The sequence below is a fragment of the Rhinolophus sinicus genome, chromosome 1 (genome assembly GCF_057876585.1).
Source record: "Rhinolophus sinicus isolate RSI-liver-muscle chromosome 1, RSI-T2T, whole genome shotgun sequence".
Lineage (NCBI taxonomy): Eukaryota > Metazoa > Chordata > Mammalia > Chiroptera > Rhinolophidae > Rhinolophus > Rhinolophus sinicus.
In genome coordinates, this window is record NC_142501.1 from 90303374 (window position 1) to 90324501 (window position 21128).

A 21128-nucleotide genomic window follows, 5' to 3' on the forward strand; every position below is an offset into this window, starting at 1 on the left:
TTTCAGTATTTAGTGCAAAGCACGTTTCATATATATTATTTCATGTTATTAGCACAACAGCCCTGTGAGCGTATATTCCAACTTTTGTCTGAGGAAAACAGGTTCAGTCAGTAAGATTAAGTGACAAGGCAGAAAATGGTAGAGATGGGACTTGAACTAGGATTGTCTGGTCTAAAACCCCAGGTGCTTTCTATCCTATATGTCATAGTTCCTAGGAAAGTCCTCAGGCTAGAGAAGTCAGGGTTGCTGAGATTCTGGACCTGCTCTGCCCTGTGGTCCCCCAGCACAAATCTCTTGCCTCCCTCCCTCAGTGGCCTCACTCTGTAGTTTAAATAGGACATGACCATCATGGCTGGCCTCTTAGGGCAACTTTTCACGTTGAATCAAGTCCAGTATTTCTTTGGGGTGCCTCATCAATCAGGGCACCAAAAGTATGATTTGTGAAATTCTGCAGTTGCTCAATACATTCTAAGGTTTAGGTCTGCTAGCTCAGGCTGATTCACACATTGGTCTTTCAGGAATCAACACTGAAAATGAGGGTATCTATCTACCTCACTTGAGGATGTTGGACCAGGGTTGGTCCTGCTTTCTATGTCCGAACCTACAGGGAGAAGGGGCTGGAGGCCAGGACCTTTGCGCCTGGGGGCAAGGGAGACAGATGGCACATTTTCCCCCAAGAGGACCCAATGGATCTGATGGCCAGATAAGATGAGAACAAGGAACAGCAGGTCAGAACAGCAAACAGGAAGCAGTCTAGATAAATACTGGAACTGGAGATACATTCAAGTTTCTATTTCTGCTGGTGTGCTGTGGTGCTGGCCAGGCCCATTCAAAGGCTCTGGTGTACCTGGTGCTTCAAATACATGATCTCATTTATGGAAGGGTTGCATCCTCCTTCATCCTGCCCTACCACATCTCTATTCTTCTGGCTGAAACCCTAAGCTTCAAACCCTAAGCTTTAAAGGAAGGAAAAACAAAAGCCAGTTTTAAAATATTTACCTCTAAATGTACAGTTAAATAGTTTGAATTATGTTTCTTTTCACTACTATTTCTACATTGTTTTCTTTTTCCAGCCCTTTGAGTGAAATTGTAAAATAAGTAATACTAACTAACCAAAGACAAAATAGATGATCCCCCTGCTTCTGTCACCAAGTGCCCTGGCCTGACCCAGTTCTCTGAAATCATACTCTGACCCAGCTCTCTACAATGCTTTAGCTTTATCTTCTTTATCACTTGGCTTCTTGTTCTTGACCTTTCTGTGCCAGGGGGTGCCTGTTTTTGTTTGTTCCATTTTTGCCATGAAGGTCATGTCATTATGGTTACAACTTGAACGCCATGCCCTTTTATTTTTTTAATAAGTTGGTTTTGTTTTTGTTTTTTTTGAGCCAAACTGATGACATATGCTGGGGAAAAGGATCTCAAATGCTCCTGGATACCATGCCTTTTGGCTTTTGTCAAGAGCCAAACAGTTAGAAATAAGGAAAGATGGGTCTCCAAAGGAATTTGGTATGAAACAAGTTTTTCCATGCCTATGCCTCTCCGCACCTTGTGTCAATTACTTTGATTGCATTGAGTGTTAAATTCACAGTAGGAGGAATGAATACAGGACTAGACATTGCAGAGTCTGGTGGACAGATCCCCGGCTCCACAAGCAGCAGCCCTATTCCTGGCCCTTTCGAGTGGGATGGTTGGAGTCTCCACCGGTACCATCTAGAGCCTGTCTTGTTTCAGCAACACACTCTTTCAGGAAGGGTTTTGGCTTACTCCCCAGAACTGCCTAACCAGGCCATCTTCCTGGTTAGATGACATGGATAGTTGTGTAGGTGGCATATTCTTTACAAACCAGCCAAACAAATTCTAGCTTCATTAGAAACCTGCTATGGGAGGGCATGAGAGGGGGAACATTAAGTGGGAAACGTTTCTAGGGAGATTCTTTGTCTACTTCTTCCTCCAAGAATAGTCACCGGGGTCCTATCAAATTCTGCCTGCCTAGGGTGCCCAGGTAAGAAAGGGGACCTTTAAAGCTCTTTCTACACGTGGGGCCCAGAGCCACTCACCATCCTGGAAGCCGGGCCTAAGGCTTTCTAATGGATTCAGTTGGAGAGACTTCCTTCCTTCCCTTTCCCCCTCCAGTTCAGTGCATCTTAGCATACGTATGGTTCTGAGAAGTCATGAAATACTGAAATCTTTCTCAAACTTACTTGACCTAGAAATTAGGCAGAAAAATGTGGGCCGCCCTGCTGAAGAAAATGCTGTTATTCAGAGCTTAATTTTGAGTCCCACCTGTCACAGGTTTGGCCCTATCACAAAGGACCAACACTGGAAAGCTTTGATCCTAGAACCAGTCAGAGCTGTGGTCTAGTCAAGACTTGATTGGCCTTTAACTGAAGGGTAATGAGTAGTTCTTCATTGTCACTGAAGCATGTGAGGCAATAGGCTTAAAACACAAAGGATGCTGAACATGTGTTAGAACCAGATGGGGGTGTTGGGTGCCACAACATTGTAATTAGACTAAATACCACTGAATTGTTCACTTTAAAATGGTTAATTTTGTTATGTAAATTTCAACTCTTAAAAAAAAACACACCCCAGAATGGAACAAGTTTAAGTGTGAGGCACCCCTAACCGTGGAACACAAAACTGGCAATCCTAAGACATAGGTCATGGGGGTGGGGAATAGGGCCTGGCTGGTCTCTTCTAGACAAAGAACTCTCAAAGTTCATAAAGGCATTGCTTTTCTTGATCATGTCTCCTCAGAATTACTTTGTCTTTCATTCTTACTTTGCCTCCCAAATTGGTATGTTTAGTGTTGTTAATTACATAAGGTTTTATCACAATTCTTAGATTTAATTATAGTGCATCCAAGTTATCTGAGGTTGGCAAGCAACTGAGGAACTACAGTCAGCAATAACGATTTCCAGAAAGGACAAGTTTTCCCCTTAGAGTGTCTTCTAAATCTTACATTGGCTTTATTGAGCACTGCCCTTAGCCCATTGTCATGTCAACTTAAGTTACAAGGCTCTGAGATGTTCTGCATTTGGAAAGAGAACATGTTCTCTTTGAAAGAAATTAGGTGTTTCTTTCCCAGCTTTTTGATTTTCCAGTAAGTTTTCTAAAACGGTACTTTTTATTAGTCCTGCCTATAATGTCTTTTACATATTTCTCCAATAGAAGTGAGATAATTCACCCTTATAATCTCAGGGTGGTATGGCTCATATATATAGTGAAGGAGAGTTAAGTGTACTGCTGCTGGAAAGGCAGGTTGGGCCAGGCGTTTGGCAGGGTTTTGTGGCCCATGCTAAAGATTCTGATCTTCAGCGTAAATGGGACGGGAAGTCACTGACAGGGTTTTAAGCAATTGGAACCATATGATCTGGATGCCGATTTGGATGCCATGTAGATTGGAGTGCAGGTGGGGCAAGAGGAAATGCAAGGTAGGAGTCTTTTGCAGGGCAGGAGAGCAGGCTGCAGGTACTCAGTAATGTGGGGGAGGGGCTGCTAGAATGGAGATTGGAAATACTGTACTTAGGAGGTTTAGACTTTGCAGAATTTGGTGTTTGGACCAGCACTGGGACAAGAGAAAACCTACTTTAAACTTTCTGGAGATGACTTGCAAATCTGTTAACAGCTAAAATTACTGGTTGCTACTAGTTTTCCTTATTCGAGTACGTTCTCTCCACATTTAAGTGTTGGTGAAGAAGGTGCCACTGACTGGGAAATTAATTTGAGCATTGACCCAGGGCAGAGTGGAGTGCATGGTGGGTTTATTTTTAACCTAAAAGACTTCTGGCCACTTTAATAAAACATCCTCATGAGACAGTTATAATGTCACATAAACCAAGGCTTGTCCGGCTGCAGGGGTCTACAGAAGTGCAGTTTTGTTTTACATTCTCAGATTCCTACAGAAGCATTCAGAGCTGAAGGAAACTTCGGAACACTTTTTGTCCATCTCCCTCCTATTTTTGCAGATGAGAGGCTCAATTTGCTCAGGTCATGTGAACCTCATGGCAGTTTGAATTGGTTCAAGAGATCTCACACTCCAGACAGACCTATCCAGTAACTTCTGAGCCTTGGTTTCCTCTGTGTAAAATGCGGTGATAACTCCTTTGTAGGATGGTTGCAAAGAATAAGGTTCATCTGCACGAAGCTCTTTTGTTTAGTGCTGTTTTTACATAAGTGCTTAATGAGAGTTAGCTATTATCGTTGGCTGCAGGGCCACGTCTGTCTAATCTTGAAATACCAGAAAGACCCAGATACAAACCCCAAGTACAGGACTGTGATGTGAACCCAGCGAGAGAGCAAGCGGTGGCCCTGGGACACTAGAACGCTCACATTTTATGTCTGGTTCCAGCACCAGCCATGCTGCGTATGACTTGGCGAAACTTTTGCACATAGAAGTTAATCTTCCATAGTAAAAGTATGGAGACAACTCTTCTGGAAGGAACTATACAGGCATGTAGGTAAGCAGACTAGCTCTGTCATCATGCAGGAAGGACTAAACAGCCTACGCAGGAGAGAAAGATAAGGGCATAGATGTAGGCGCTGGCCTGCAGCCAAGATCAGAAGAAGGTTCAGCATGCCTGCCTTGTGCCCTGTGGCTTCTCCCAAGGCCCTGTGCCATAGGAGCCAAGGGTCAAAGCATAGTTAGAAAAAAGTGTAAGTTCTTTCCTGTTAGGGCCGAGAAGGAAGCTGGAAAGAGGGCCTGAGTGCCTGCGTTCCTGGGCTTGAGGACTGTTCTTCCCTCTTCTCTTAACTGTGTCAAAGGTGTCTGACAGGAGGTATTAGTGACGTCAGAGATTTTACCTTAAGGAACCAAGGAAGCTTGTGCTCTCTATGGGATCAGTTTGGTGGAAATTGCCAAATCTAACTTCAAAACAAACACAAATTGTCCCAATAGTTTAGATGTTTGTATTTTCCTCTTCCTAAGTGTTAGGGAAGAAAACCAGTTACTGAACACTGCCAGGCTGCTGGGCGGGGGTGGGGCGGGGAAAGAGGGCTGGGAACCTATGGCGAGGCCTCAGCACCAGCCCTGGCAACAGCTCGGGGCCTGCCCCGGAGGCCCCTGCATGACAGCGCTGCTCCCTGTGCTGCAATTTTAAGCGGGCCTGGGAATGAGGTGGGTGACTCCCTTAATTTTGCACTCATAGTTTAGCCACCCATGCCCACCCAGAGGCCAAAACAAAAAGGGTTACCTGACAGCAGGTTTTATTGTTTCCACTTTATTGCTCAAGTGCAGAACTTGAGGTGAGCCTGGACCTTCAGCAACGTGCAGAGAAGAGGCTGAGGGGGGTGGGGGTTGGGACACACCCGACTGAGAAGGGAAACTGATCAGAGGGGAAATACTGGAAGGGGGACAGGGGGTGGTCACCACAACACCAGAAGACCTCATCAGTCATAGCATCTGGGTGAAGAAGGGAACAGAGAGCAGTAATGGGCACAACAGTGCTTCCCCATGCTGCTAGCACCCACATGGAGGCCACGTTTGGAAATGGACGAGGAGGAAACGGCTGCTCAGGACGTCTCCCTCTCCTCTGCTTTCACATCCGACTCCACATCCCTACCACTCACCCCCTTCTACCATTTGAAAAATGGACACAGCAATCAGAGGAAGCAAAAATAAATTAACATTCTGATGAGTGTGCGTGTGGATGGACATTCGTTCACGTGTGATGGGGAAAGGAGGGGGTGACAACACCAAAAGGATCCCCCACCTCAATCCCCCAGCCTACTCCTGTCCCCCTCCCCCCAAAGCCACTATCCAACCAGATAGAAAAATAAAGGTCTAATTCACTCAAAATTCTTCAGTTTTTACAAAACAAACAGGGTAGAATAGAGTAGGAGCAGGGGAGGCAGGCAGCCGCAGGGGGGTCAGGGAGAGGCTATGCTTCTGTCTCCACCTGAGGCTGGCTCCCTGCCACATCCTTCTTCTGCTCGTCCTTCATCTCTGTGTCAGCATGACCGTCTCCTGTGGCTATTGCTGCCTTGGCCTGTGAGAAGGAAGAGGATGAGTTCCAACTCTCATTTGGCCCCGTACCTCCGATGAGAAGGGTGACTCTGACTCTGTGTCCCCACGCCTGTCTGCCTGCACTCAACTGATCTGGTGACCTGCCTAACACACTGCCACCATACAAGGTTGGTGCAAAAGCAATTGCGGTTTAAAAGGTTAAAAACAATGGCAAAAACCACAATTACTTTTGCACCAACCGAATAGTTTGTACCCACACTCATGCCTCAAGTAAAAAGAACAAAAACATACACAGTAACTTCTAATAGAATTACACAGACACAGCAATTCCCTCTTTAGATATGTCCTCGAGATACACCTACCCATGTACAAAAGTATGAATTTACAGGATCATTTATTGCAGTCTGAAAAAAAAGTACATAAATACAATTTAAAAAAATTACATGGTGCAATATTTAGATATCTCGGGTCAACTAAATAGTATTAAATTAATTTCACCTGTTTCTTTTTACTTTAACGCAACTGCCAGAAAATTTAAAATTGTATACGTGCTTTGCATATTAGTATTGGACAGTGCTAGTTCAGCACACTGAAAGATTAGAAATAGTGGACCGGGTAAATGAGCTATGATGTAGCTATACAATGGAATACTACTATATAAGCATAATGTGAAAGCTCTTTTAGATGTTGATGTAAATTAAGCTTCCAGGTATATGAAGAAAGCAATAGGTAGAACACATTGTCAGCCATTAGGGGAAAGGGAGAAAACATAAATCCATCAGCTTATGCATATATTCAATATACTAGAATGACACAAGAACTGGTATCAGTTGCTTTTGGGTGGTGGGAGACTTTTTACTACACATTCTTTTATACACTTTGAACTTAAACATGTAAATTTATTGCCTATTTAAAAATAGATGTTTAAAACCTAAGTTTTTAAAAGACACAGAGAACATATGTCGGGAAGCACAGTTCTAACATCTAGTGCTTGCAAGTGGCTTTCCAGCCCTGACCACCGAGGAATGCCGGCCCCGATGGCAGGAGTTTCTACATGCTATTACTCCGGGGGCGAGGGCAACTTCTGGTTTCCAGGATTGGCACAGACAACCACAAGCACACACAGCCCACACAAGCTGGTTGGGCACAGGGATGAAGTAATGGGATGGACAAAAGAGGAGACATTACCTCGTCCCTGTGCCTGTCTTGGTCCTCACCTTGCATTCCTCCTCAGCCAGCCTCTCAAACATGTTGGCGTAGAGTTTCTTCTCCCTTGCGATCTGCTTGCGGATCCGCTGGTGGCAGACAGCCAGCTGGGCCTTGGCGGCTTTGTTGTTGGGGTAGAGCTGCAGGACCTTCTGGAAATCAGCCCGTGCCAAGTCGAAGTCATTCACTGCCAGGTGCGCCTCTCCCCGGCGGAAAAGGCCTTTCTCATTGTTGCTGTCCAGTTCCAGGGCCTAATGACGAGGGAGGAAACAGGGAGACCTCAGTTCCTGCAGCATATCTGCCCAAGACTGGGTTCCAAAGGTAGCCCTCTGCAGGATGAGGGGGGACGGAAACTGCTGGCTCCACCCCAGAAAGAATGAGTCCTGGGGCATTAAGTAGAAAGGACCAAGGTCTAGGAAGGAACCTCATTTAGGCCAAGAGGCAGAGAGGGAAGACAGGTCATTAGATGGCAGAGACGGACCTGTGACAACATGTCCATTCTCTTTAGAATAAAGCAGGTATGGAAGAGGAAGAGGCTAAGACCAAGGGGGGAGAAAGCACTTACGTAGTTCTTCCCACCCAGTGCCTCCTACTTCTGGGTCAGTTACCTCCTACCACAGAAGCCAAACCCTCGCCTCTGGGCCCGTAATCTCAGAGCTCCCAACGGTCCATCCTGCTACCCCTACCCTAGTCCCTGAGGGCGGTTTCAGACATGCTGGCAGCTCATCCCAATCTCACCTGTGGAGCATTGCTCCCTCGCCTTCTTTAAAGGGGCCTCACCTTGTTACAACTTTCAATGGCAGCTGAGAAGGCCTGTAGTTTCAGATGACACATGGCCAGGTTGAGGTGGGAGGCCAGCCGAAGGGACTGTACCTTCTGTGCATCCTCACCAGAGAAGCTCGACTCGTATTCCAGCCAGGACACAATCTTCTTGTATTGCAGTGAAGCTTGCTTGTACTTGCCTTCCTAGAATGGGAGGGAGGGCTCAGGCACCCAGCACAAGTTCAGTGGCACCAGGCTGTCATATCCTGTAGACCCCAATGACCCGTGAGCTTAAGAGAGCCCTGCCCACCCCGTGCTCCATGCTCCCAGGCAAGACCAGCTGGCTCAGATACACTAGGTGGAGACTACAGAGGCCACTCGTCCACTCCCTGGCAGAAAATGTCCTCAGTCATCAGGGGAAAGGATGGGCCCAGAGGAGCCCTGCCCGGAAGTGTCCTCAGGGCCATGGCCACTGGCTCACCTTGAAGTACACGGTGCCCCGCTCTTTCACTATGGTGCTCTGTTCCAGCTTCTCCTCTGCATTCATCTCCCAAGACTCCTTGGCCTGCCGTTCCCCAAGGGAAAAACATAGTTGTCAGCTACCCCAGAGTCACCTGCAGGGTGGGACCTGACCTCAGGAGAGGGAAGCCCTTGAGAGCAAAGTCACCTTCTCAAAATTCTTCAGGTGGACTTCATACTTCAGCTCAGCATTTGGTGGGATGTGGAACTTTTCCTTCCCAACACTGCCAAAAGCATAGCTGTGGGGACAAAAAAAACTCTAGGTCATCTCAGCAGCACGTAACCTGCTCCACACTGAAAAGGCTTCCGGTCTGTTTCCTGGAAAGTACCTCCCCATCCCTTGAGACTTGGTTCAAATGTTTCCTGTTTGGCAAAATCTTCCCTGACCTCTTCACACAATTAGTTGGTCTCTTAGCATCTTATATATCCTTCTAATAACTCATACTACACACTGGCATGATTATTAATTTAAATGGCATTTCACTGAAAAATGAGTCACTAGATGGCAGAACAATGACTCTTAATAACTAGGAATTTTCAGCCTTGTGTCTGGCACAAAGTAGGTGTGTTTCAATAAATGTCATTAATGAGTGGATGAGTTAACAGGAGACAAAAATCTTGATGTCAGTAGAGGGAGTCTGTAGCAGCTATGACTGAAAAGATTAGGCTCTGACCCGAGGAGATGTGGACAATTGTGGCCAAGCTCCTAAATGTAATGAAGAGGTCATAACGGCACGTATGTCTGGTGTGACCAACAGCAGTGAACTCCAGTAAGGCTGTGGGGTAATGAACATGTGCAGGGGACAGGACACACGTGGCCAGTTACATGACTCACTGTGGACATGCAGCTCTCTGACCTGAGTTCACCCACTTGCTCTACAGAGTGCTCATTCCTCACCTGGGCTTGAGGTATACAATGGAGTGTTCTCCTTTTTCCATGCGCTGAATGGCTTTCTCCAGCCCACACGGCAGATCCAGACTCTCCCCCTCATTAATCTCAAAGTGGAGCTCTCGCCGGTCAAATAACTGGTCCTCGTAGTATCCTTCCAGTGCAACTGGCATACAAGAGAGGCAATGTACCAGGATGTGAGTGGGCAGGCAACTGAAGGAGGATGCCATTAGCTTCCCTCTGTCACATCACTGCTTCTTGCCCCCAAGATGCCCTTATGTTCTCAGACCTGGAGGGATGGTAAGAGTGTATGGTCCAGTGACTCCCCCATTTTACAGTCAAGAAAATAGGATCAGAGAAGGAAGTGACTAGCCCAAAGCCACCTGAAGACTAAGAATTAGAATCCAAACTGAAACCCCTGACTACTGTCTCACCCTCCACAATTGCACCATCGTTGGGTCTGGCATAGCCTTCACCCCGAGTCCGTATTCTCCGGATGATTCCGCCATCTTCTTCTTCTGTCAGGTCCTCTCCCTTGAACTCAAACAACTCCACCTGTGGGACAAGACATAAGGTGACACAACTCCTTTCATTCAGCACTAACGCATCAACAGTGAGATATAACTTCTCTCTCATTCAGAAGAGTCCCTAGTAACTGCCAGACGACATCTGACCACAAGGGCAGGCACACTAGGAGTGGACAAAGTGACACTTATTAGTAAGTTCTTGGGATCTGCCCTAGTCTCAACTTTGGCAGAGGTGGGCAGGCCACATGGATTTCAGTTAACCACAGGAGATCAATTTATTTACTACCTGCTCCACATAGTAAGGACATGTTCTGGATAATCCTAATTCAGCTACGTGAGAAGCCCAATCTGACAGGCATTAGAAATGACCCAACATCTTTCAGGAGTCTCCTGAACATTCTCCAAGTATCAGTGGTGATTAGGGCTCAACCACCTTCAGCCTGAACAGTATCGAGTTCTACCTCCTCAGTAAAGACTTTCCTCATCCCCTTGACCTACCGGGGGAGGCATCTCTCCCCTCCTGTCATCTCTAGAGCACCAATATTCTATACGGTCATTTATGACCGCATAGAGCTTCTGACCTCCTGACTTTTTAAAGTTAAAATTGTACCCCATCTCCTCTGGGCACTGCTCTTGAAATAAACCTGTCTCAATCTCTTATCCTGCTTTGGGCCTGACGAGGGGTTCGTGGCTACCTCTTCCCACCTGAAGCCTCACCCATTGCCCATGTTCTAGAAGCAGCAAGCTATGTGCACAGCAGAGCCAACTGCCCTCTCCATTTCTCTTCTCCCCTAAGGCCAGGCCCTCAGCCTTGGCTACATTGTCTCCAAGAGGCAGGCAGGACTGGAAGGCAGCCAGGGCCCGAGCTGACTAAGGCTGGTTCTTTGCCGTGCTCCCTGTGGCTACGCTCACCTCAAACACAAGCGTGGCATTGGGAGGAATCTTTGGAGGGCTGCCCGCCAAACCGTAGGCATATTCTGGTTTGCAGGTGATGTGGCACACTTCTCCCACTTTCATGGTTGCCACGGCAATGTCCCAAGCCTTGATGACCTCCCCTGTAGGTACAAAAAGCAAAAAGGTCCTTCTTGGTAGGGCTCAGACTCTGGGCTCAGTGGTCCCGGAGTACTATGCTTGAAGGGAAGCTGGACATGCTTTAGAAATGGGACCAGGAAGGTAGGAAGCTTGGTTACAGTAAGTGCTGTCAGGTCTCAGACGTCTCAAAAAGATAATAATAATAATAACAATCACTCTACTCTGGAACAAAGGAGTTCAAGAAACAAGGCAGTGCAGTCCACTCCTGAAGAGGAAGTGAGGTATTTAGAGGTGATCAGGTAAATGAGAGAAATCAATACTGTTACAAGACAAAGAAATAACAGCAAAAAAAAAAAAAAAAAAAGTAACAGACAGTTCTAAACCATTCCTCTGTAAGCTTCTGAGAATATGGTTTCTGCTTGTGACACCTTATACTCTCCTCAAAGTCTATCTTCCAAGCCACTAACCATGCCTACCTTTTCCCAGGTCAAAGCAGAATTTGTCCTTGCGGTCCAGACTGGAGTCAAACTTGGTGCCATCTAACAGCCAGCCAGTGTAGTGAACTGAGACTCGGTCCCCAATCATGGGCATCTCTGTGCCCGTGCCCTCCCGCTTGATGACCTGGGAGGAAGGGGGAGAAGGTGAGTACCCAGGGATGGGGATAGAACGAGGCACAAAATTGTCTGCATGCATCTGACAGGAACATAGAGGGACTCTGCTGCCTCCTTGTAAGTAGATTCAAGGGACCAATCCTCAAATGATTCTGATATGGAACTTGGCTAGAAGCCAACTGACCTCTCTGTCTTTCTTGAGGTGCGACATGATTTGGTTTGAAAAACTGGAGTCAAAAGACCCAAGTTCAAGTTTTTGCTGTATGATCCTGGATAAGTCATTCAAACTCTCTAGACCTTATTAGTAAAGTAGTGATGATAATTCCTATTAGAGCTGTTGGAAGACTAAATCGGTAAAATTTATTATCAGCTGCAAAGGGAGAAGTATTTATGCTGTTTCCTCATTCTTCCTAAAGGCCAGTGGTCATCAGATTAAGATCTAGTTTGGAGATAAGGAGTATGAGTAAGGAAGAGTCAAAAAGAGGGAAAGGAATACACCAGGTTACAGATGAGCGCAAGGGCTCTCAATCAGACCCTAAACTCTCACTTGGGACATGAGCATTCCTGACTGGTAGGTGAGTTAAGTCCTAGGAACTTACAAGCTTCTGCTTCTCTTCCTCAGCATTTATAAAAGGTAAACTCCATGTGCAACCTGGTAGGTGTGACGTTGCCCTCTACAGGAAAGCTTCCATGATAGAATGGACAGGGGACTGAGGAGTAAAGTTAAGGGAAAAGAGTGGAGGATGAAAGGGGAAATAACCCTTCCTGGAGTAATAACCTTGTAGAAATCACCTGACACTGCAGAGAGAAGGGGAAGCCACACCGCCATTGGGAGAACAGCTTGAAATGTCAAGATTTGGGGCAAAGCACTTCTGGACCAGGTAAAGGCTCCCTGAATTTGCCCAGGTCACACACACACACACACACACACACGTGGAGTTAAGCGGTGGGCATGAGATCCCGGCAGAGATTTCGTCGTCATCCTGGACTCCGCAGAATCTGCTCTGAACCAGTTGGTTGCCCTGACCCAGGTCAAGTTGCCCTGCTCCCTGAGTCCCAGACCCCTCCCCCTTCACTCCTCTGGCTATTTGCAGTCAGGCGGTTACACAGTAGCAAGCTCCCAAGCAAAGCACCTCCTCTCGGCCCCGCACCTCACACCCCAAATCAGGAAGGGGGGGGGGGCCGAGGTGCGATGGGAACTACAGGTCCCGGCATGCACCGCTCCCTGGTTTTCCCGGGGCTGGGGGGAGGAGGGATAGCATGGTTGAGCGAGTGACCTAGCTGAGTCCCAGCCTTTAGAAAGGGGGTAACGAGAGGGCGGAGGTCGCGAGAACCTTCCTCGCGGCCAGCACCAGGCGCCAAAGTTGCACGCAGACCTCTGGGCCAGGAAATTACTCTTGAGACCCACTTCAGGTCCTAGCTAATATTTAACTGCCAGGGATAGGCGAACTCTCGCACCACCCGGGATGAAGGCGGCCCAGGACCTTCCCCGCTGCTGCTGGCAGGGAAGGAGCTGGCAGCTTGGCCCCCGCCGCGGGGTCGGAGAGAGGTGAGGGAGGGGCGGCGTCGGAGGAGGCCCGGCCCCGGGTGCACGCTGCCCCGGGCCCCCTAGCTGCAGCTCGCGAGCGCCGCCGCGCCCCTTCCCTCCCCTCTCCCCCGCCCCCCTCCTCGCTGCACCGCGCACGCCGGAGTTGGCGTTGCAGTCCCGGCCCCTTGCCCGGGCCCAGGCGCCGCACGGATGAGGGTGCCGCGGGGCTGGGAGTCTCGGCCCAGAACACAGGCTTTCAAGGGGGCCGGAAAAATGGCCAAGGGGAGGCCTGCGCACCTACGCCACCCTTTTCCGAGCGTGCGGCTGCTCTCGCTCCCAAACGCAGCCTAGTCCAGGAAGGCGTTATAACTGGCCGCCCGCTGCAGGACCACTCAACAACTGTCCCGGAGGCTGCAGAGGCAGCGGTCCCCGCCCCGTCCCCCGGTCGGGGGCTTCCAGGCTCGGCGGGAGAGTGCTGCGATTGACACTCGGGGCTCGGCCGCCCCCAGCAGGCCCTGAGCTCCCCGGGCGCCCCTCGCCCTTACCTTCAGTACTCCTTCATCCTGCTTGGGACTGATGTCCACTCCCTCCAGGGGCAGGGGTGCCGACTGCGCCCCGCTCTCGGCCGCCTTCATCTTCTCAGCGGTCATCGCCGCTCGGTGCGCCGTTTACTCGGGGAGCTGGGCACTGGGCGCGAGCCAAGCCCTCTCGGCCGCCGGCCTCTCTGCACGGGGGTGCGTGCGCCGGCCCCACGGCCGCAGACTTGAGAACCCGTCCAAGGCTCGAGCCCCTCTGCCTCCCGGTGCGCTCGCGGCCCGCAGCGGAGTCCGGCGCGGGAGCCGGAGTAGGTGGGTACTGAGCGGCCGGGGGAGCGATTGGTCCCACCCCGCCGCGGAGGGAGGGGCTGGGAGGAGTCGGAGCGGGAACGAGGGACGGAGGGGTGGAGATGGAGAAGTTTCTAGAGACGGCGGCGGCTAATCTAGTTCGGGCTCTAGTGCTAAGGGCGCTTATATGAAAATTTCTATTTCTGGCTCATTCCTTCTGCGGGTTGCCTGGCCCCTCTCCCCCGAGTCCTGGGACCCTCGGACTCTGGGGACCGCCCCTCCCTGCCCCGTGTTCTCCCAGGCTCTCCCTCGCCCTGTTCCCGGTCTAACCGGATTCTTCCAGATCCTTCTCGATGCCCCTACATCACTCCAACACCTAGCCTGCCAACCCAGATCCGCCCTATATATTGCAGCCCGCAGCGTGGTTTGTTCAGAGCTGTGTAGCCGGATGCGAGTGGCAGCGCCTGGGTCTCTCCGGGACCGATGCGCGCATTTTTATAAAAGCTGACTGTAAACAGACGGCATGGCCTCCCCTTGCTCACTCCGCGTGTTGCACTTACCGAATTGGGGAGAAAAAGGGGAAGGGAATTCGCGGGGCGGAATTGGGGGACAGTGAGTGAGTGGCGGTTACCCAAGTGCACAGAATTGGGCGAAAGCAGTCTTGATTTCCCCAGAGCCGGGAAGATGTGCCACCTTCAGTTCTTTAAAATGCTACTGAGCAGCTGATTTTCAAGAAATGACTCGCTGCGCTAAGAATTCTTAAATGGGACACGTATTAAAGGGACCTTCCCCGACAATAATAAAACTGCTGATTCGGCTAATACTTAAAAACCAAAAATGTGCCTGACCAATTATACACGGAAAGAGCTGAAGTAGGATAACACTAAATACCAACTATAACTAAATATATATAACTAATATATATAAATATATATAACTAATATGTAGTCACGGGGTGTGGAGTACAACATAGGGAAGGTAGTCGATGGTATTGTAACAGCTGTATAAGATGTCAAGGGTAGTAGTTTGGGGGGTGGGATGGATTATCACTTTATGAGGGGTTTAAATGTCTGTTACGTTGCTTTGTACACCTGAAACTAAAAAAATAACAAAATTTAAAAAATGGTTTCAACTAATGAAAAAAGTCATTACATTTTACTAAAGGCCCGTAGGAAGATATATTTTCTTCTTAATATTTGGTTCCTAAGTGTTTATTGACTGCCTGTGGAGTGCAGAGTATCTGTGCGGTGGGTCAAAGCAACACCTAGTTCCCAAAAAATAGCCTTTTGATAAAAGGATCCATGTAGAGAGGGTCTTGATTTTGCTCAGCACTTAGCTCCAGTTTAGCATTGTTCCTGGTGAATAGTTCCTGATGAGTGGTATCAAATAATTATTGGCTACATGCATTTGTATTCCAATAATTAATAATAATAATAATAATAATAATACATTTTTTGGAGCCCTCGCTATGCGCCTGGCACTGTGTTCTTATAGGCAAACTGTCCCATTTAGGTAGGTAATTAAAAGACTGTTCAGATGAAACTTCAATACCATAACATAATTTAATAATTTATCGTATTCCTTTCTGATAGAACTTCACTGGAAAGAGATGCTGAAGAAATAAAACCGTTTTCTCCAGCAATTTACAGCAAATGAGTTTAGCCACAACAAAGACATTTCTCATTAGATGACAGGATACTACCCTCAAAGGATATTGAGGATTGACTCTCTAGGGGTTAAAGCAATTTCTTTTCTACACTTTCCATAGTAGGATAAGAAGTAACAGTGCCGAGGCCCTCCAAAACTCCAGGAGTCAGGGATGGAGGGTAAGGTGCTGGCTTGTGGGTTTGGCAGTTATCTTGCTGTTGGTTTATGCACTTGCTTTCAGCATGTGCTAGTTTCTTTTGATGCTAGGGCCATTGGCATAACAAGGTGAGATAGAAAGGGTTCAACTTTAGATTAGTGATTTCTGCATCTTTTTCTTTATTGGAAGCAAACAGGATAGGTCTATGTCTTTTAATTCCTGCCAGCACTCATTAATTGAGCACTTAAGATGTGCCTGCCATTGCATAAACACATAATTTAATAACAGTGGAAAGAGCATATGTGTTGGAGGAAACAAAGAATTGGGTCGCCCACGTACTAACTGTTTGATTTGGGGCAGGTTCTGGGGATAGTAACGTCTATCAGTGAGGGTGGTGATGGTTAAAGATGAAGGAATGTGTATGTCAGGTATCTAGCACAATGCCCGCCTTCAAGTGGATGGTTAATAAATTATGGTCATTATTCTCATGTGATAAGTGTTATGGTGGAGATAGGGACAAAGTGCTAAAAATAGAGAGGTCTGTGAGAGGGGGAAGATAGGGTGGAAGGGAAAGGGGAAAGACGAGGGAAGGGTTTCCACTGAGAAAGTTCTGTCCCCATTCAGTGAGTGAGTAGATGAGGGGCTGGGAGGGGAAAGGGAGAGGAGAGGGACAGTAGGCACTGGGTTCCTGAATCTCTGAGCAGGACCTTATTGTTTCCAGAATTTTTTTCTGGTTATTTACGTTATAGTCTTCTGATTGTAAAATTTACACATATTCAATGTAGAAAGTACATGGATGTTTTGTTCTTTCCTTCCTCTTCCTTACCCTTTCCCAGCCCTAACAATAATTTAAATTAGTATTCTCATCAAAGATGTTTAACAATGTAATTGTTCTCACTGGTATCATCCAGTCATTCAAAATCCTTCCGAAATTTCCCCCTTTTGCTAGAGAAAGATAACACACTTTTTCTTTTTTTTTTAAACCATCTACCTTACTCTGTAGATGACTCACGCTGTGGTTAGAAGTTTTGTTATTGCCAAAATGAGCCTTCCTGAGCTCATTTGGTTCACTTCCCCAGTGCTGGGCCTGTCCTTCACACATGAAGACCCTCTTGTTTTTTAAAGTTGCTATTTTGACCTTCTTAGGCTACCAGTGCTCTTAAACATGTAAAAAATTATATAATATTTGAATCATTCAAAAGAATGTGAGGTGAATCTGTGTATGTGCATATGCATGCACATACGAGTACACATGTTATGTAACATACCAACATAATGAACCTTGGGAATATATCACCCAACCTAAGAATTAGAACATTACCAATATGATTTGTGTCAAAACTATAATACCAAAAATGTTAAGTACCCTTACGTAATTTCTTGCTACATTTGGTATCTGTTTACTAAGAAAACACAAACTATACCACTGACCAAAACGGCTACTATACATTTCATGAAACATTTATTTATTTACTTATTTTAGGGACGACAGCTGCATTTTCATACATTTGAAAAATAGTAGACCTCTATGTGAGGTCTGCACACAGTGGAGATGTGCATAGTGTAAAGATTAAGCTCATGGACTCTGGATTGGGTCTACCTGGATTCAAATCTCAGCTTCGTCATTGAACACACCATAGGTCCTTGGGCAAGGGTGTAAGGTCTGTGTCTAGATGCATTTTTTTGCTTGTGGATGTCCAGTTGTTCCCGCACCGTTTGTTTGCTCCATTGTATTGCCTTTGTTCCTTTGTCAACGTTCAGTTGACTATATTTACGTGAGTCTTATTTCTGGCCTATCTTTTCTGTGACACTGATATATTTGTCTATACTGTCACCAAAACCACACTGTCTTGATTACTGTCACTTTATAGTAGTAAGTCTTGAAGTCTGGGAATATCAATCCTCCAACTTTATCTCCTTCAGTATTGTGTTGGCTATTCTGGGTCTTTTGCCTCTTCATATAAGCTTTAGAAGTTTGTTGATATCTGCAAAATAATTTGCTGGGATTTTGATTGGGATTGCATTGAATCTATAGATCAGGTTTGGAGGAACTGATGGCGTGACAATATTGAGTCTTCCTATCCATGAAAATGGACTTTCTCCCTGTTTATTTAGTTCTTTGATCTCCTTCATCAGAGTTTTGTAGTTTTCTTCATGTAGATCTCGTACATATTATGTTAGATTTACACCTTTGTTAGATTTTATTTTGGGGGTGCTAATGTAAATGGTATCATGTTTTTATTTTCAAATTGCACTTGTTCTTTGCTGGTATATGGGAAACTATTAACATTTGCATATAAATCTCTATCCTGCAACCTTGCTATAATTATTAATTCCATTAGTTTTTATTGTTGTTGGTTATTTTGGATTTCATACATGGATGATCATGTCGTCTGTGATTAAAGATAGTTTTATTTCCTCCTGCCCAATTTTGGTTAGAGGTTTTTTTATGTGTGTCTTGTTTAAAAAATCTTTGCCTAGTCCATGGTCGTGAACATAGTCTCCTTTTTATTTTTGCTTTTTAAAATTCTAGAAGCTTTTTTTTTTCAGATTTTTAAAAATTTTTATTGGGGAAGGGGAAGAGGACTGTATTGGGGAACAGTGTGTACTTCCAGGACTTTCTTCCAAGTCAAGTTGTTGCCCTTTCAATCTTAGTTGTGGAGGGTGCTGTTCAGCTTCAAGTTGTCCTTTCAGTCTTAGTTGTGGAGGGCGCAGCTCAGCTCCAGGTCCAGTTGCCGTTGTTAGTTGCAGGGGGCACAGCCCACCATCCCTTGTGGGAGTTGAACCGGCAACCTTGTAGTTGAGAGTCCACTGGCCCATGTAGGAATCGAACCTGCAGCCTTGGAGTTAGGAGCATGGAGCTCTAACCGCCTGAGCCACTGGGCCGGCCCTAGAAGCTTTTTTTGTTTTACCTTTCACATTTGGGTCTATGATCCATCTCAAATTAATTTTTACATGTGGAGTGAAGTGTTTTTTGTTTTTTTTTTCCCATATGGATGTACAATTGACCTTGCACTATTTATTGAAAGACCAATGGCTCCTTTGCCATTTATCAGTTGTGACCATGTATTTATGTTTGTTTGTGGACTCTACATTTTGTTTCAGTGGTCTGTTAAACTATACTTGTGCTGATACCTTAGTATCTTAGCTGCTGTAGCTTTAAAATAATTTTTTTTTTAAAGATTTTTTTTTTATTGGGGAAGGGAAACAGGACTTTATTGGGGGAACAGTGTGTACTTCCAGGACTTTTTTCCAAGTCAAGTTGTTGTCCTTTGAATCTTAATTGTGGAGGGTGCCGTTCAGCTTCAAGTTGTTGTCCTTTCAGTCTTAGTTGTGGAGGGCGCAGCTCAGCTCCAGGTCCACTAGTTGCAGGGGGCTAGTTGCAGGGGGCGCTGCCCACCATCCCTTGCAGGACTCGAGGAATTGAACTGGCAACCTTGTGGTTGAGAGCCCACTGGCCCATGTGGGAATCGAACCGGCAGCCTTAGGAGTTAGGAGCATGGAGCTCTAACCGCCTGAGCCACCGCCCGACCCCCAGCATTTTTTTTTAGACGTTGACAAGGTGATTCTAAAATGTATACAGAAAATTGAAAAACCTAGGCTAGCCAAGGCAATCTTAAAACAGAAGAACAAGCTAGAGCTCTTACATTACCAGATATCAAAAGTTATTTTGGGCCGGCCCAGTGGCTCAGGCGGTTAGAGCTCCATGCTCCTAACTCCAAGACTGCCGGTTCGATTCCCACATGGGCCAGTGGGCTCTCAACCACAAGGTTGCCGGTTCAATTCCTCAAGTCCCGTAAGGGATGGCAGGCAGCGCCCCCTGCAACTAGCAACTAGCAACTGGACCCACTGGTTGCCCACTGGACCTGGAGCTGGGCTGCGCCCTCCACAACTAAAATTGAAAGGACAACAACTTGACTTGGAAAAAAGTCCTGGAAGTACACACTGTTCTCCAATAAAGTCCTGTTCCCCTGCCCCAATAAAATCTTTAAAAAAAACCACAAAACCACACACACACATGCACGCACGCACACACAAAACCAAAACCGAGCCCACCCAGGGGAAAAAAAAAAATGCTGGTTTCTGTTTGGGATCCCATTGACTTTATACAATAGAATTGTCTTAAAATTAGGGAGATGTGACATCTTAAATACTGAGTCTTCTAATCCAAGAATATGATATGTTTCTCCATTTACTTAGGTATTCTTTATTTTTTTCCAGCACTGTTTTATGTTTCATATTTTTCAGTATAGAGGTCTTGCACATCTCTTTTTATATTTGTTTTTCCTAGGTATTTTTGGTTTTTGTCCTATGGTGAATGCTATTTTCAAAAGTTAATTTTCTAATTATTTGTTGCCAATATATAAAATGCAATTTTTTGTTTTTACTTCTTTAAATTGTGCTAAAATATACATAACATGAAGTTTGCTATTTTAACCATTTTTAAGTGTATAGTGTGGTCGCACTAAGTACATTCACATTGTTGTACAAACATGCAAATAATTTAATTTGGTAAAAGCTTTATTGAGATAGAATTCAGACACCATATAATTTACCCATTTAAAGTGTACAATTCAGTGGCCTTTAGTATATCCACAGAGTTGTGCAGCCATCACGACAATCAAATTTAGAATATTTTCTTCACCCTGTACCCTTTAGCTATCACTTCCCAACCCTCCGCAGCTCCTAGCTTCTGCAATTACTAATCTACTTTTTGTCCATCTGTTCCCTTAGTTCACAGGTATTTAAGAGGTTTCCAAGAATGATTGGAGATTCATCTTTATGCCTGGGTATGCTTTAAGAATTCCTACAGACACCTTATCTGTCAGTCTTTTAGGCACTTGTATTCTTTTGTTTGTTTATCTGCCTGGTTCTTAGCTTTCTTTTCCTTTCTCCTTTTTTGTTTCCTACTCATGAAAGAAAGAGGTTCATTTCTGACATCTGTGATACTCTCTGAACATTGAAGCAGACAAACCCACTCTTCCTTGGTGGGTTCTCCCAACCCCGAATCAACATGTCCTTCCCTATGGCATGCCTCTCCCTGGTTCATTCCGCGGCTGCTTGAAAACATTTGTCTTCCTTCAGTTGTATTCTTCAATTTTCCTTTCAATGAGTTTTACTAAGTGTACATAGCCACACAGCCACCAGATCCAGAACCTTTGCATCATCCCCAAGAGTTTGCGTGTGCTCCTCACAGTCAGTTCCTAGCAGACCTCCTCCCTGGCCCCTGGCAGCCACTAATCTGCTTTCTCTTACTATAGTCTTGCCTTTTCTAGACTTTGATATAAAAGCATTACACAGTATGTATTTTTCGTGTTTGGCTTCTTCCACTTAACATACTCTTTTGAAATTTACCTGTTGTTGTTTGTATCAGTAATTTGTTCTTTTTTTGTTACTGAATAGTATTGCATTGTATGCGTATGCCAGTTTGTTTATCTGTTTATCTAAAGGACATTTGGGT

General features: G+C 46.0%; 2 protein-coding genes across 4 annotated transcripts in view; one reads left to right on the top strand and one right to left on the bottom strand.

The window, feature by feature from the left end:
- Positions 1 to 5198: 5198 nt before the first annotated feature.
- FKBP4 (FKBP prolyl isomerase 4) lies at positions 5199 to 14001 on the bottom strand. Of its 2 annotated transcripts, none has more exons than XM_074325230.2 (10): positions 13585 to 14001; positions 11377 to 11521; positions 10781 to 10923; positions 9776 to 9896; positions 9351 to 9507; positions 8601 to 8691; positions 8415 to 8498; positions 7952 to 8137; positions 7154 to 7422; positions 5199 to 5987 (listed from the first exon to the last, which is right to left on the bottom strand). In XM_074325230.2, the coding sequence occupies exons 1-10, from the start codon at positions 13687 to 13689 to the stop codon at positions 5972 to 5974; spliced, it is 1317 nt and encodes a 438-aa protein (XP_074181331.1). In that variant the 5' UTR covers positions 13690 to 14001; the 3' UTR covers positions 5199 to 5971. The 2 variants fall into 2 exon arrangements, with proteins under 2 accessions (XP_074181331.1, XP_019575088.1); XM_019719529.3 differs by having other exon boundaries at positions 7183 to 7422; positions 13585 to 13879.
- Positions 13761 to 21128, top strand: part of LOC141570056 (maestro heat-like repeat-containing protein family member 1) — a 69833-nt gene continuing 62465 nt past the window's right edge. For both annotated transcript variants that reach the window (XR_012493817.2, XM_088801489.1), the window contains exon 1: positions 13761 to 13887. The gene's annotated coding sequence lies outside the window, so the exon portion shown is untranslated. The remainder of the gene's footprint in view (positions 13888 to 21128) is intronic.